At 41.4% G+C, this 17,762-nt stretch overlaps 1 protein-coding gene across 8 annotated transcripts in view; it reads right to left on the bottom strand.

The window, feature by feature from the left end:
* The window catches only part of NAV2 (neuron navigator 2), a 525,889-nt gene that overhangs the window by 164,527 nt on the left and 343,600 nt on the right, over nt 1–17,762 (bottom strand). For all 8 annotated transcript variants that reach the window (XM_077929540.1, XM_077929535.1, XM_077929536.1 and 5 more), the window contains one exon: nt 10,976–11,028. In XM_077929540.1, the coding sequence (XP_077785666.1) occupies nt 10,976–11,028 (53 nt within the window). The remainder of the gene's footprint in view (nt 1–10,975; nt 11,029–17,762) is intronic.

The raw sequence follows: 17,762 nt of genomic DNA, 5'->3' as shown, positions 1-17,762 counted from the left end.
TCCTTTTGGACTGGATTCTACAGAGAAGGTGCCATTATGGAGTAGGCCAAATTCTCTGCCACAACTTCATGGCAGTGACACTCAGAAAAAAGGCCTCCATAGTGAAAGGAATTCAAGCAGAACTGAAGTTCCTAACAACTTTGCAGGATTGTGAAGCCAAACCTTTCAACCTATGTGTGTTCTATATGGTCCCTATTCCTGATAAGGCTTAGTTTCCAGACCCTTCATCATCTTGGCTGCCCTCCTCTGCACACATTCCAGCTTGTCAATATCCTTCCTAAATTGTGGTGCCCAGAATTGGACACAGTACTCCAGGTGTGGTCTGATCAAGGCAGAATTGAGTGGGACTATTACTTTCCTTTATCAGGACACTAAACTTCTATTGATGCAGCCTAGAATAACATTAGCTTTCTTTGCTGCTGCATCACACTGTTGATTCATGTTAAGCTTGTCATTCCCCATCTTCTGTTTGTGCAGCTGGTTATTCCTGCCTAAATGTAGAATTTTACATTTGTTCCTATCAAAATTCATTTTGATAGCTTTGGCCCAGTTCTCCAAACTGTACTCATGCAAGATTGTATGTACATCTAGGCAGCCTTAAAGAGTTGCTTGGCTGTGCAAGAAAGTCTCTGCAGGGATGCAGCTTGCACAGGTGTGGGAACCATTCATGAACTTTTTGGACCAAGGGTTTGCATTATTTACCCTGCTACAACACTCCACAGGCTGCATGCCAGTTGCAGGTGTGGCCACCTCGTACTCGCGCATGCACACACACACAACACACACACATAGGTAAGCAGATCACCAGAGTGGGGAGGATTACTGCCCCTCCCTGCTCATCAAATTATTGGTCTGATAAAACTGTGACAGGGGTCTTGTATCACTATCAGGGTACTGAACTGGGCAGAGAGTTTAGATCAAAGTGCTGGTTTTGACCTATAAAGCCTTTAACAACTCAATACAGCTATACCTCAAGGACCGCCCCTCCCCATATAAACTGCCCCAGACTCTGCATTCATCATCCTTCACGTACCTCCTCCATGTGAAGTCTGGGGGATGGCAACACAAGAACGGGCTTTTTCTGCAGTGGCTCCCCATTTGTGGAATGCTCTCCCCAGGGAAGTTTGCCTGATGCCATCATTTTATATATATATTTAAGCGCCAGGCGAAAACACTCCTCTTCAACCAGGCCTTTTAACCCACAGCCTTTTAAATGTATCTGTGGGAAGGGGAGGTGTTCTTGTTTTGTTGACTTTAATTATTTACTTGTGTTTTATCTTGTATTTTATTCTGTGAACTGCCCTGAGATCTTTTGATGAAGGGTGCTATATAAATTTAATTAAAAATAATAATAATAAAATAATAAATCCAACACCCCAGCACTATGTCTTTGTAAAACAACAACAACACATATTTTCCTCCCACTGTCAAACAGTGGCAGGGGAGGGGTGGCTGCGGGGGGGGGGGGGATGCTTAGTGGGGTTGAATCAGGCCTCCAAACAGAGGACTAGTCACTCCTGCATCAAATGCTTTATTGTACAGTGGTACCTCGGGTTACATACGCTTCAAGTTACACACTCCACTAACCCAGAAATAGTGCTTCAGGTTAAGAACTTTGCTTCAGGATAATAACAGAAATTGTGCCCCGGAGGTGTGGCGGCAGCAGGAGGCCCCATTAGCTAAAGTGGTGCTTCAGGTTAAGAACAGTTTCAGGTTAAGAACAGACCTCCGGAACGAATTAAGTACTTAACCCGAGGTACCACTATATGTGTAGGCAGTGCTTATGTGATGGAGGGTTTTCTGAGTCTCCTTAGTGACCTCCTGGCTGGCTCAAGCAAGTTTCAAGCAGTGGCTTCTTTGCTCACCCTCTTAGCCATGTCATTGCAGCAGTTTGTAACTTCATGGTAAAGGAGTGCATTTTCGTGTGTTGTATGTTTTTGGAGAAATGCAAATGTGGAAAGCAATCCTATAGTTACACAGCTATGGGCAGGGGTGTGGGGAGTGATGTGTGAATCAGCTCCCAGTTGGGAAGGCCTATACCAGGGGTCAGCAACCTTTTTCAGCCGTGGGCCGCTCTACCGCCCCTCAGAACATGTGGGGGCCGGACTATATTTTTTTCGGGGGGGGGGGGGGGAATGTATGAATTCCTATGCCCCACAAATAACCCAGAGATGCATTTTAAATAAAAGCACACATTCTACTGATTCCCGGACTGTCCGCAGGCCGGATTGAGAAGGCGATTGGCCTTAGGTTTCCTACCCCTGGCCTATACTTAAACCTTTCATTTCTTAAGTTTTCTGCCCTGGGCCAAGGCTGCACACTATCCAAAACAAACACAACAAAGTCTGTTGATTTGCCAAAATGAGATTCTGTGTTTTCTTTTACTCTTTGAACAAATCTGGCAGCCAGTTCTGATTTTCAACAGTCCTGCACCTCCTCCTCATTTTGAGGGCCACTTTATAGTACAGCAAAGAAAAAGAGGTAAAGATGAGCACTGGAACGCTCCCTTTCTAAACACATGGACAGAATCAGCACCAGAGAATTGGAGGGGGGCAGATTGAAAAATGGCACATCCAGAACCATGTTGCTTTGAAGATGAACATCTGTAAACAGTTCAAAATACCTCAAGATAACGCGCAAGAACATGGTGTCTGGGTGCTATTATATTTCTTCTTAAGACTCTGCAACATTGTTTGAAGAGCTTTGCTATTTATTTGCATGAACTCATATCCTGATTTGACCTGGAGGCTTGTCCATTGACTTCACTTGGTCTACTCTGAGCTCTACTCTACATCACTCCTAACACCAAATGCCAGCCAAAAAAGAAAGTTCTTATGATCTTTAACATTCATATTGTAATGTGGAATAATCTTTGCAGGTATTTCTGCACAGCACCTGGTGGTTTCCAGTCAGATGGGTGGCATATAAATGATGCTGACGCTGAATAATGTCCACAGTTTTCCTTCTACCCATCATGTCTGTCTAGAGAAGCATAATGGCTGTAATAGCAAAAATGAAATACTTCCTGGCAAATCTGGTATGTGGTAAGAACTGAGATGGTGAACCTGTAGCACTCCAGATATTGTTAGACTATGGGAGGGATTCACCTAATGAATCCTGTTGTGCAAGGTCTTCCACTTGAACATTCCCCCTTGTCTTCTCCCCATGCAGGTGCATAGTTGGGGGTCAGGAAACCCCAAAACAGCATGCATGGGGAACCCAGCCAGATGGGTGGGGTATAAATAATATATTATTATTATTATTATTATTATTATTATTATTATTATTATTATTATTATTATTATTGAAATCCTTCCAACTGACAAGCTGAAAAGCTTGCGCTGATGGAATGCTCAACATAGTGCAACATTGAATTTCATCCTCTGAGTCCCATTATTTCTGAAAATTGGCCAGGTGGCTGCAGCTGAGGCGAGTTGAAGGCCAGCAGCATCTGGAAGACCACAGGTTCCCCAGACCTGGTGTAGTCTCGGTGAGCCAGCAGAATTGCCCTAACCTACATGTTGCTGTGTGGGACCCAGAAGCTGTCTGCGGACAAACGCCGGCTCCCTCGGCCTATAGATGAGCACCGCAACCCCGGAGTCGTCCACGACTAGACCTAACGGTCAGGGGTACCTTTACCTTTTCCTTTACATGTTGCTGTTAGTCCATACAGTGAGGCTTCTGGTCTATACAGTGAAGGAACCTGATATATGCAGGTTGAACTTAGCACCTGCATTCTGACTAGCTTACAACACAAAGCTAAAATTCTATCTCTGTGCACGCCAGAGTAGGCATACAATCATGCCTTCTTCTCCCAGCATATGAATGGCTATCCCCAGATATGCTATTGTGCCCATGTCTAGCTTGCAGGCTTCTCACAGACATCTGGTTGGCCACTGTGAGAACTGGATGCTGGACTAAGTGGTGGGCCATTGGCCTGATCCAACAGGCTCATCTTATACTCTTACATGTTCCAGTGGGTTTGTGCACAGGTCCTTACCCTCTTTATAAAATGTTTTCTTTACTAACCAGTAAAGAATAAGAAAGCTCAGAAAGGTGGACCAGTTACTGAGATCCATCCCAGCCAGATTTATTCCAGTTCATTTTGTGTTTATACACTCCACCCTGGGGAGAAGAAGCAATATTTCTTCACTCCCTTTTGTGGCCACCCTTTTGCTCTCTGCCAGGATCCATTTCCCATATCTGTTTAAAGTAGAGAAACTATTGTCTCACAACAAATATATCTGATCTGTAGAAAACATAACCTGAAAATAGAGACAGTGCGTGTGCTTTTGTAAATGAGGAAAATATTTAATAAAAAGTATCCTTTAAAAAGGTAGAGAAACAATTTAAAAGTATATTTAAAATGAGAATGTCAGCATCTTACATTTTAAAAATGTGAGCTGGATTTATATGCAATACCAGAATCATCACTAGAAATGAATATGAAAAATACCAAACAGGAAATGGAAAAGTCTGGCTGAATGTGCTGAAATCACTGGGCTCAGATCTTTCAGCTGGATACATGCATCCCATGTATGCTTTTCTTCCAATTCCCATCTGTGTCCATTCCACTACAACTTGGAAGAAGTCTCTGTCTCGGTTTTGATTTTTATACTCCCTGCTATGCATTTCTAAGATTTTGTACTAAAACAGCCCCACAGGATTTTGTTGGCCACACAACTGACAAACCTGCTGTGTTAGAAAGACAATGGAAACACACTCAGGCTTATACAAGAAAGTAGGAAAATTTGACTCTTTAGCCCATGGGTAGGCAAACTAAGGCCTGGGGGCCGGATCTGGCCCAATCACCTTCTAAATCCAGCCCACGGACAGTCCAGGAATCAGCATGTTTTTACATGAGTAGAATGTGCCCTTTTATTTAAAATGCATCTCTGGGTTTTTTGTGGGGCATAGGAATTCATTTCCCCCCTTCAAAATATAGTCTGGCTTTCCACAAGGTCTGAGGGACAGTGGATGGCCCCCCTGCTGAAAAAGTTTGCTGACCCCTGCTTTAGCCCTTCACAAGCTATAGCACATAGAATTATGGGGTTGAAAGGTGAAAGCAAAGTCTGAAGCTAAAACAGACAGGAACCTATAAACTGCCTTATGCTGTGTTAGACCATGGACCCTCAAGTCCATAATTGTGTACTCTGAGTTGAAGAAGCTCTTCAAGATCTCAGCACAGGTCTTTTCCCATCACCCACTGCCTGGTCCTTTCAACGGTTTGAGCCCAGGACACAGAGCACACAAAGCTTGTGCCCTGCCACTGAGTTGTCATTTGTGCAACCATGCAAGAGAGCCACACGCCTCCCAAGGGGTTGCAAACACATTTCCCTCCCAGATCACAGGTGTTTTCTGCAACACACACTAGTGTAACACTTGGAGCCAGTTTAGACTATCATAGTTCATATCAACACAGGCCTTCAAACTGTGGTTTAATATCCTGGTTTGTTCTGAAGCTGGTAACCATCGTTTCCTGTTTTGAATGAAAGGAGGAACTATGGTTATTTAGAAGCTTCCTGGTTTTACTGCAGCTCATGTGAAGGGGGTCACAAGGGCCGGGAAACTGCTTAGGCATATCTTGGTTTTGCAAGCTAAGATAGACTTGTCCAAATGCTTGATGTAGCTTGAATACCAAATAAAGTGTGAAGCATTTCAAATTTAGAATGTAGCTCAGAAAGTTTGTGACATGCAGAGGAATCCTACACTTGTGTACATTACTGGTCTTCTAAGGAGCATTAGTTTGCATAGGATGGCAGCCTTGGATATATGTAAAATTCTGAACCATTCTAAATTTTTTACAAAACATTCTAGAAAAATATGTAAAGTAAACAATGCAGGAAGACCCTTACTGCAAAGTTGAGGAGATCTCTATTTCTCAGCACAGCAACAGAACAGGACAATGCTACTAAATTGTGGCCAAAAGTGTTAAAAGTAAATTGCAAAGTAGTAGTAGAATAAGAAGACTCCTTCCATTCAGAGGCTTTAGGAGTTTGGAAATATAGAGAAAGGATATTACTTCTGCCTTCAATAGAATGCCAATTTCAGGTGTGAAAACCTCAGTAGTAGGTACTCTATAAATAGAGGCATATTTAAATAGTCAGAGCAGCCTAGGTGGAAGCAGTTGTATAAAGAGTTCTGCCATAAAATTAAATCCCTGTCAAGGTTCCCCCCTTACATTCTGATGTGGCACAAAGAATTGCAGGCTGCCTCGCTGTATATTGTTTAACAGACTATAGAAATAATAGGGTTCTATTAATATAATCCAGAAACCAGAGCACACATTTGGAATTAGAAAAAGGCATTTTGGACTATGCAAGCATAAGCATTGTGGATCCGTCTAAATTACAAAGCGCTCTAGCCTCCACATTTTTACTCAGGAAATGCTGTGTACAGGGATAACACTTTCCTTTCCACACAAACAATGGATGGAATTCAACATAGCACTAAGTGGGGTATGTGGGATGAAAGCATCCCAAATGCTAAGTGAAGGGTTATAGCATTCCAATAGAGTACTCTGATGTCATACAGCTTCTGCCAGAGACAGTTATGGCAGTTGGTACAGTTATGGCAGTTATTAACGGTCTTTTTGAGCAGCTGAGAAGTAGGTCTGTTCTGTTGTGCTGCTGTCTGCTTCAGAGTTAGTCTGCAACAGTTTTTGTCTTAGATACCACTCTATGTAATATGTATTAGTAACATAAGTAACACCTGCCTGTCTTGTATCTTTAAACCGACAAGTGCAAGTACACTGAGGAAAAGTTATTTGTTATTTGAACTTTAAAAGAGAGTTTTCTGTGTATTTTTTAGGGAGGGAAAAGGGAACTAATTAAAGGGTGAAACTACCCGGTCTCTTCCTTTTGCATAGCTCTGTAAATGGGAACTAGAATCAAATTCCCACAGGGAATACCTATGGGGAACAAGGTCTGCTCGCACAATGGGACTTCCCTCACTGCCCTCCCCAATGCCCTTGTAGCTGTTCCACAAATCTCCAGAGCAGATTTAAGAGGTGCAGAGAGAACAGGAGGAGGAAGGTCTCATTCTGTGAGTGGACCGCATTCCATGAATGCCACAATTTAGTGGAATCCCACCTCTAAGGCTGTAGGAGTTGCTAGGAGACCCCTGTTTCTCTCGCAGAGCTACAATTCCCAAGATCCTGGGTAGAGGGATTGGTGCTGAATATTGTAACTCTGTGAGGGGAACAGTACCCTTAACAAACTACACTTCCCAGCGTTCTTTGGTAGTTAAACCATGATAGTTTAAAGTGGTATGATATTGCATTAAATGTATAGGTCAGATGGAGACTTTTAAAACAGGGATTAAATCACAGACCTACGGTTCCCAGCACCCTCAACAAGCTACAGTTCTTGGACTCTCCATGAGGTGAAAGTGGTGTAAGGGTGCTTTAAAATATGATGTAAATGTGACTTCAGGCACTTAGCAGCAAATGTGTCATCTGAATTGTGTTTGAAGCAGGTCTAGGTGTAATGCAGGTGGCTTATATTCTTGTAATATTCAGAATGCCCCTTCTCCTTTCAAAGAGTATATAGATGTACTTCGAAGAGTATTTTAACGTCCCTACTGTAGCTAAAGATGCTATGACCATACTAAAAACTTAGAGCCCCTAAAGTAAGTCCCATTGAGTTAAATATGGCTTATTTCCAATTAAGTTTGCATAGGTTGCAATTTTACAACAGCTGCTTGGTTCAGAATACTACTGCCAGTCTCTTGGCAGGGGCTAGTCATTTGGAGTATGTGACTCCACTGCTATTTAATCTGTGTTGGCTTTTGGTATGCTCAATTCAAAGTGATGGCTGTTACTTTTAATATTCTATATAGTTTCAGTCTGGAATATTTGAAAGACTACCTTCTCCCACATTACTCTCCCACCTGTGGAGACTATGCTCTCATCTTTCTCCTATCTGAGATATGTTTAGTGCATTCATTGGGACAGGGTCTTCTCAGTGGTGGTGCCTAGACTCTAGATCTCGCTCCTCAGAAGGCTCATTTAGCACTTCCCCTCCCAGCCGTAAAGAAGATTGGCAAAGCAGTCTTGTTCAGTCATACTTTTTTGTGCTGTTTGAGAACCAGAGTTTTATTTATGATGCTGCAGTGTTGCTCATTTTAAAAACTGAGGTTACTGTTATTGTTTTCTTATATTTACAAACTGCTTTGAGAGGACATGCTGGGGTGAAAGGCAGCATATAAATATTTATATTAATAAATAAATATACATTTGCAAATATATATGAAGTAAATGAGAAAGTTTAACTGAGGATGGTTTTTTTCTGGGCAGGGGGCGGTTGGTTACTACAGCTATACTATTGCTAATGCTTCTAAATACATTCCTGTCTGGAATTTGCGGGGCAAAAAAAATGTCTCTAATGCTTTTGAACTTTTTGTTGCCCCCTCTGTGATTCCCCTGTAACAGTTTTCAAGGCCAACTAAACCTTTGGTGTTAGGAAGATGAATTTTATTCTCAATCTTAAAATTCTCCTGGGAGGGTTTCATTGTAATAGTTAGTACAGCTGGCTACATTCATTCAAACTGCCTCTTGAAGTCTTTAGGGTGTGATATTTCAGTAATCCCAAATTGAGATTAAATGAAACAAAGATGGGTGAGAATGTACAGCCACAGAGAAGCCAAAGGCACCCACTCTCTCTATGAACATCTAGGCTCAGCTCTGCACACTTTAGATTCACCACTTTACCACAAGCACCACACAGTCACCACAGTTATTTCCTGTTCTTATTATAAGATAAATTTGTGGTTTCTTTGTCAAGGCTGCATGTTCCACAGCTTCTTTCACTTTCCTCTGGCTACATCTCTCTTTCCTATCTTTTGGTTCAATTGTTCTGCTTTCTCCATCCTTCATGCTGGCCTGATACAGAAGTACTGTAGTGTTAAACTATGTGCTCTAATGAACGTTCTGTCACCTTTAAAAGCAAGTTTTACATCATTTTCACTCTAGGTATCATTCGGCCTGTTTTATCACCTGTAACTCCTCAGAGTACTAAGGAGTAGCACAGGTCCTAAGCACAAGAAGGGGCACTGGGGAACAATTGTGTCAATGGCCTATCACATTTCACCATTCCAAGGTGACATTAGAACCTCAATAGATTATTTATTCACTTATTTACCACTTAAATGCCATTCCTGTCAAAGAAATTCCTAGGGTATTTAGGAATCCAACAGATTTCATATGTCTCCAGAGGTGGACCATCTTAATGGAGCCACAACTTAGTGGAGGAACTGCCATTGTTGACCAGGAAATTGTCTGACTATGACAATGGGATTATCTCACCTCCTCCTATCTCCACACCATCACATTCATATCAGATGATTCAAAGACTAAGGGCAGGCAACAAAGTCCCATGGTTGTCATGAAGGCCATGAAATCTTGAGCTGGATCATTAACGGCAGTCTCAGTGTGAATGTTGAAGTTCCCCAAGACAATGGTCCTGAAGTTCTTCAGCATCATGCCTGAGACCACCTCAACCAGCTTCACTTTCCTAGGGTTAAGAATAACACCCAATGCTTTCTGGCTGTGTTAGCCTTTTAGAAATGGTACCTGCATCTTTTTCAAAACTTAATCATTATTATTTTTATTTAAAAAAAAACACTTTCATTTTATTAGCAGAACTTAAAAACCATAATAAAAACCATGAACCCCAAAGTCCTAGCTCCATATATTGAACACATAGTTCATTTATTTGAAATAGTTTTAATCCAGCCTTTATCAATACATGATAATAGGATGGGGTGCAATCACTTAAAAATCAAACATACAATCAGCATGCACCAAGATAAAGGGACCAGACAAAATCATAACCAGATTGGCAGTAGCAGAAAAGTTAACAAACAACAACAAAACTGGTCAATTTATTTTATCACCATAAAAGCCCACTGGAATAAGTTGCTGTTCAACCGTCACCTGAAACTACTCAAGAGATGGCACCGGAAACTACTCAGGATTGGCACCAGTCATATACCTGGGGGGCGGCATTCCATAATCAGGGTGCCATTGCAGAGTAATCCTAGTCTCTGGTTGCCACATAACAGATGTCCTTTGGGTGCAGAACAACTTAACTTTAATGCCATTAACTAAAGACAGGGCCTTCATTGAACATACAAGGGATGGGATAAAGCACTTTTTGAATCAGCCTTTAATATAAAGGAGGTTATTAATGTTATGCTTTTGATGGCTCAGCCAGCTGTACCATGTCATATAGTAATGTGACTTTAGTTCATCAATGAAAACTTCCCAGCCCTGGATGGAATTCAACATCACAGTATTACAAGCATTCCATTTGCATAAGGATATAAGCTTGCCAGACAGAATGATTCCCCTTTCCCTCCCGTCATGTGCTGTTTTTTTGAGTTATTCCCCCCCCCCCCCGAGTCCACTTCAGAGGGAATAGGGGGTGCACACAGGGGAAGGAGAGGGGGGAAAGCTCCATTGTGCAAGCATATAGCATAGGAAAAATGTATAACTTTTAAGCGAACGGTTCACATAACAAATATCAATGTAATAAATGCATTACATTGATGTATATTAAATGTTTGCATACTTTCCCCATACCATTTTTAAATATTCTATAAAATGAATTAAAAACTCTACGTCCAATACACTTGCATTAATATTCTAAACTGTGCTGCTAAACAAGCCTATACAGTAGGGGTTGCAGCTAAGATTCAATCACAATGTGTGAATAACAAGTTAATAAACAGAAGATGCAATTATTGTAATTACTTTAATGATTTCCATGTGATCTGATTTGATATATTGTATGGCTGTGCAATAAAGCAATATTGGTTGATTGATTAAATGTTAAATATGCCATCATGTCTGCAGCTAAACCCAAACAGGTTTCTTCAGAAGTAAGTCCCACTGAGCTCAAAGAAACTCACTTCCTCTTAAGTATGCCTAGAGGAAAACACAGTGAAGACAAAACACATTTAATTTTTCACTTACCATTTGAGATCTATTCTTTGGACAGCCATTGATGTCTTCGATTTTCTCATTTGCTAAAAATGAACAGACAGAATTATTTCAAAACAAAACCTATTGTAAAGACACCTGGTGCAGTTATTCTCAGAGCACTTGTTGCAACTAAATCAAACAGCCTAGAGCTATGGTTGCCCAATCAAAACAAATGTGTGAAACACCCAGAGCCATCCGGTGAAATTCTTCTTCTGAGCCATTCCTCTAGAGACAGCTGGAGAAGGTCACCACCATTTCAAAAAGAGACAACTGGGCTGACAGCAATTCTTAAAGTGATGGGTAATCTTTGCCAGACCAATTGTTTCAAATCTGGAAGCCACATCACTCTTTATGCATGAGTGCATGGCTGGTTTGCTTAATAAGCCATGCAGATGTACAAGTCAGATGTAAATAAATTACATTTTTTAAAAATTCTCATTTACTTTACAAGCAGTGGGTGAAGTCTGTTGTTGATGACACATTTCCAAGATCTAGCAACTAACCTGAACCTACAAAGTATAAATGCACATGGTGCAAATATATTCCGCTACTGTGCAATTTAGTCCAGAGGTGTTGATGATACTCAATATTCTGATTCACAGGATTCCACAATTCCTTGACTCAATCATCTTTCTTTCCCAATTCTTTCAAAGTATTTTGTGCCATCATAGTTGTTGGGACAGTGGCAGCATATGAATTAAAGGCAGTTGGGAGGCCAAGACTCTGAGGCCTACCCAGTTGATCCTATGAATTGTCATAAGGAATTGAAAGGCTCTGGGCTGGTAACTGAAGGGGTGTTAAGTTAACATATTAAGATAAATCAGGAATGCTCCCACTGGCTACACCCCAGATGCTGATGAACATGCCTGAACATGCCTGAACATGCCTGAACATGCCTCCAGGTGGCTACATATCTGATTTTAGTGAGAAAGTGGCCTTGCATATGTGTGGCATATGGCTCCTCCATAACTCTGGCCTGTGCAGCCATTCTAGTTTACCAGAAAGTTGTAACCCCTAGTACGTTGTACATGCAGAAGGGCCCTCTTCCATTACTGCCAGATGTGCAGCCACTGAGAGCCCAGAGAACACGCTGGCATCAGGAGGGGTGGCCAGTGGGCACACTCCCGCTCACATGGACATCCAGTGACTCAACTCACAAGTTTCACACAGGCCATTAGTGACAAAACATTGGCTTCATTCACACATCATAGTAAGCCGCAGTCTAAGAAAAACTATGGTTTACCACAGTGTGATGTGCACGCTGGTCAATCGTGGCCACTTTGCTCCTCTCTGGAGACAGCTCAAAAACAAACTGTGGAGTGGCTGGCTTACTGTTCTGTGTGAACCAGCACTTGAGGCTTGTTTCTCTTGAAGTCAAAGTTTGTTCTTGGCTTCGTGTTGTGTGGGTTCACACGTAGTGGTAAGCCAAACACTGTACAGTGGTACCTCGGGTTACATACGCTTCAGGTTACATACGCTTCAGGTTACAGACTCCGCTAACCCAGAAATAGTGCTTCAGGTTAAGAACTTTGCTTCAGGATGAGAACAGAAATCGGGCTCCGACAGCACGGCAGCAGCAGGAAGCCCCATTAGCTAAAGTGGTGCTTCAGGTTAAGAACAGTTTCAGGTTAAGTACGGACCTCCGGAACGAATTAAGTACTTAACCCGAGGTACCACTGTATTATTTGTTTTCTGGCTCTGTTCAGGGTAGACCAAAGCAAGCATGATTCGGCACCATGCACCAGCACTCCACTCATTCGTGGTAAGCCACAGGTTATTTCTAGCCATGGCTTACTGTTACAAGGAAAGAGGGCAGTAGGTTAGCCAATGGCTTCAAAGTGGGAGAGAAAGCAGAGAAAGAAATAGTAAGAGTGGTAGACAATTATTTTAATATTCCAGATGGCTCGAGAGATATATCTTGCTCAAACAACTTCATCTAAACCATGTATCTTCAACCTTTTCAGACCCAGGACCCACATTTAACCCAAACATGCATTTGGGACCCATTTCTCAATCTTTTACCATATAGCTGTATTGTGGTAGCCTTCTGTGACCCACCTTGCATCAGGGTACATGATCCACCAGTTGAAGACCAGTGATTTACACTATAGGTATAGGTTTGGATTTTAACTGCAGTCTTTCAGACACAAGTACAGCATATCATCCAGTAGAACACACTAGTCCCTACTTTTAGGGCAAAAAACTATCAGTTTAAGCAGCATAGTATACAGATATTAAACAGATCTCTGTGCATCAGCTCTCTAGCATAACAAGAACAAAATAATTGCATGGCAGAAATATCTACATTCGCAAACAATATTTCTGTTTTCTCCCACTATACTACATGCTACACATACATAAATATGGCAACTGGGTGAAAACATGCCTTAACAAAAATAATGGTCTTTTTAAGTACTCATTCCATACATTCTCAGAAGATGAATTATGGCTTCTTTCTTCTTCATGTCAAAAGAGCAAATTAAATGGCTTAACTCCACATTAAAGCAGACTGTGGATTGGCCTAACTTTTGCTTCTCATACACTGAGCGGATCAAAAACTGGAAGGCAGCCTAAAAGAGTGCTTTTCTTCAACTCTTTGGTGACAGGCACATTCCAAGACTACTAGCTTCTACATGGAGACGCAGAGTATTAAATGTATATGGCAACATCTCCTCTATGCTATAAGCGACAGCGAAGTATTCCTGAAATAGCTTTGCTGGGCAGCTGCTGGTTTCTCCAAACTTATATATAGAAATGAAAAGTCACCAGCAAACAAAATCCCTTACATCTGCCAGCAGCATTTTGCAGGCTGTCTGTAGGTAGGATGAACTTTGCTTGGTCCTGCTTTTGCATGGATCATACCATATTCACAACTAGATAAGTACATGTAGGAGGGTGTCTATCCATAGTTAGCAGAAAGTTTTATCAGACTACCATGCTCTCCACTTCCCTTCAATCATAAAATACATCCATATGCCATGAAAGGAGGGGCTTTCAAACACTAATGTCGTGTTCAATCTGTTCCTTTCCCATGTAGGAGTCGGGGGTGGAATCCAAAGGAGTGAGAGGATGGAGTACGAGTAGTGAAAGCACTAAGACCAGCCAGTCAAAACCATGGCTCTCCTCTCACAAAAAGAAAGGGGGGGGGGGACATGAGCTGTGCAGTGTAGGACCTGGAAACTCACACAAGAGGTACTGCTGCATATGAGCCATGATTAATGCTCCCCTGCTGGTCTCAGCAAAGCTTGATGATAACGCATGCTGATGGCTTTGAGATGTGGTAGCAGCTGAAAGCTGTCTTTTGGGTGTTCACAATTCAAAATAATAATCACACTAATAGGGTGTGTTAGGGTCTTTTTAAAAAATGCTCATTCCAGTGAATTTCTTCCAAAATTATTATGACTCTGGCAAGTCCTGGAAGTGTGTGTGTGTGTGTGTGTGCGCGCGCGTATAAACTGCCTGTTGACTTGGGAGATATAACTTGAGCAAGAGATTTGTCATGCTGTTCTGATCCATCTACACAGTTCTTATATTCTTCTGGAGGTCATTTTGCTTCTTTATAAAGTGCCCTCATTCATAAAGAGCTGCATTATAGGTTCCATTCACATTACAAGTAAATTTGCTTTATAGTTTTTTTCTTATTTCCCCCCCAATATGCAGTCTGTATGAAAGTGGATCTTTTCTGTACTGATTAAAAATCCACTTCAAGTTTTCCACAAGCTCTAGTACATCAGAATCTAGAGATGTTCCAATCCAGGTTTTATTGTGGACTGAGTCTTTCCATTGCCTATTAACAACATTCATTTACAGAAGAGCTAAAATATGACTTTAGGGTCATGTGTGGAAAAGTTCTAAGTGGTGATTTTGACTGGTATGAAGTGCAACAGTACTAAAGATGTTGGTGAACATGGAGCATACAGTAGTGAGTCAATAGCAGTCTTCTCAAAATCTTGGAAAATATGAAGACATACTGAAAGTTTATGTTCGTGCTGCCCCTGCCAGTTTAATCCTTGGACATCTCTAGTCATCGTAGAATTGTCCAAGAAAAACAAAACAGTTCTGTTTGTCTTTTTTAAAAGAATAACAATACTAGAGACAGGATAACACCCCCTCCTCCCCAAGAAACTTGAACAAGAAGTAAGCTGTTCACTCTTCTTTCCATTCATCACAAAACTGGCAGCAAACAAGTATATTTTCCCTCTTCAGATTGCCTTAAAACAATGGATTAAGTATTGCGAAGTACCTTCGCCAGGACTCCTGAACAAATTCCAGACAAACCATGTCTGTCTGTAGCAAGAAAACTCCAGACAAACCACGTTTGTAGCAAGAAAAAAGGCAACACACACAAACACACACACCACCACCACCAAGTAACCCATGGTATTTTAGGTCATGTTCATATATACAGGTGGGGGTTATGTTCTGGGCCCCGACGTGCATAAGTGAAATTGCATAAAGAGGGGAGCAGCCTCTAAATGCCTATTTCACCCTGCTCTCCAGCTCTCTCTCTCCTGCTATCTCTCCAATCCAGACCAAAATATCTAGAGCTCTGGGGTTATCTTTCTGGATGAGTTGTGATGTTGTAGCTTCCATTTCATTAGCTATACTGAAACTGTGATCACAATCACTATAGGTGCATATCATCACCTCAGATGTGACAATGATATTCACTTTGCCTACAGCTAGTATATGGGATACAAATGACTACAATTTTTTAGTGTCAAATTGAGAGATTAAAATAGGAGCAGGTGTGCTTAAAGATGAATTTTCTTTTTAATGGAAATGGGTGGTGGTGGAATCTTACGTATTAACAATTCAGCGTTCTTAAACAACTGAACCCAAACATATTAAAGCAATGAGAAGAAGAAATGGAAAAAAAGAATCAAGTCAAGTGTTCCTACTCTTGAAAATATACAACTTTATTTCCTGTCTTTGTTATATTTTTCATGGGTAAAAACTATTGGTCTGCACGGAAGGCAAGATTTGGTTTGCATTCTGTTTTGGAAAATGGGTCAGTTCACAAACACCTCAGACAGCTTTGAGTACCACTTGCTTTGCCTTGGGTCTGAAGCCTTGCTTTAGAAAATCAAAGGTTTCAGATGTATATGCATTGACTAACATGAAGAAATGCACAAGGGGAAACCTTTTTACTTTCTTTTCAGAATTAGGTGAACTTTTCAGGAACAGGAACAGTTTCTGAGTTAATGAGGCTGCCAAATTGCATATAAATATGTATAGGAGGTTTTTTGGTGTCGAAATTTACTGTTTGAGGTTTTGTTTTTAAAGTGAAACTTATAACAGAAAAGTTATAGGAAGAATTGGATGGAATTTGCAGACATAGCAACCCCTTCTGAAGGGATGAAGCTTGCTAAATTTCAGGCAAAAGGGTTTTTATGCAAAAGTCTTGGGGAAGTGGATTTTCATACCTAACCCATATGTGATTCTGGGGGCACTTTTATGAAAATGGCATATATAGCACATGTAACCCTATGTTAGTAACTTCCAAAATTTCAGAAAGATAGGTGCAGGGGTTATGGAATTATGATGAATGAAAACCCATGTGAGGCTGTGCTTTTGCTTTATGTTCATTTAACAGTAAGTAGTAAATTCCTTCTACATTCTATCCTGTTCTGCTGGGACTAGGGCCCTTGGGGATACATGGTAATGAATACCAGAGCCCCTTCCATTCCAGGTCCGGTTTGGTGGAAGGCAAAGCAAATCAGGACCCTGGGCAGCTCCTGGTAGGCCCTGCTAGTTGAGTTCGGGAACTGATGCATTAGCTGAAACAGAGTCCTCTGCAGGCAGTGCAATATTCCTGTTGAAGTTAGGAACAAGAATTGTACACCGTGTTCAATGTTTAGTCACACCATAGATTTGTATAACAGCAGGTAAAGGTAAAGGACCCCTGGACGGTTAAGTCCAGTCAAATTCGATTATTAGGTTCACTTTCAGGCTGAGGGAGCAGACAGCTTTTCTGGGTCATGTGGCCAGTGCACGGAACAGTGTGAAGAGTGCCAGAGTGCACAGAAATGTCATTTACGTTCCCACCGCAGCAGTCTGTATTTATCTACTGTGCTGGTATGCCTTCAAACTGCTAGGTTGGCGGGAGCTTACCCTGCTGCACAGATTCGAACTGCTGACCTTAGCAGTTTTATTTTCAGTTCCTTTCCTAATTATCACTAACCTGGGATTCACCTTTTTCACAGCTGCCACAGCTGGGTTGTCATCTTCATCAAGCTATGCACTATGAGCCCAATGTCTCATTCTTGGTCAGTCACCATCAGTTTAGACTCCAATAACCTATTTGTGAAGTTAGGATTCCCCCCCCCCTCCAATATGCATCACTTTACTCTTGCCTGCATTGAATTACAGCTGCCATTTTAATGCTCATTCATTTAGTATGACAAGAGCATTTGGTGTTCCTCAGAACCCCATTTTTGAAATGCTGCTGAGAAAATGCTGCTGAGATTCTCATTTTAAAGTCTTCTTTTGACAATGTGTATCTGTATTTTTGTGTGTGCTTAAATTTTGGGGTTAACTTTTAAAATTGGTTTAGGAATGTGTAAATTAATCAGATATTAATATATTAAAAAGTTGTTGGCGAAAGGAACAGACTAGCTAAAGCACAATGGATGTTGATGAAATTGCATATATGTCACCCATGTCCAGGCAATGTGAGAGAAAAGAAGTGAATAAGGTCAAAGATGGACCACCCCTGAAGCCTCTCGCTAGTGAAGACCCACTATGTCTCTTTTAGTGCTTTTGGCAGAAAATGTCA

The sequence above is a fragment of the Podarcis muralis genome, chromosome 1 (assembly GCF_964188315.1).
Source record: "Podarcis muralis chromosome 1, rPodMur119.hap1.1, whole genome shotgun sequence".
Lineage (NCBI taxonomy): Eukaryota > Metazoa > Chordata > Lepidosauria > Squamata > Lacertidae > Podarcis > Podarcis muralis.
This window is presented reverse-complemented; position numbering and strand designations above follow the sequence as displayed.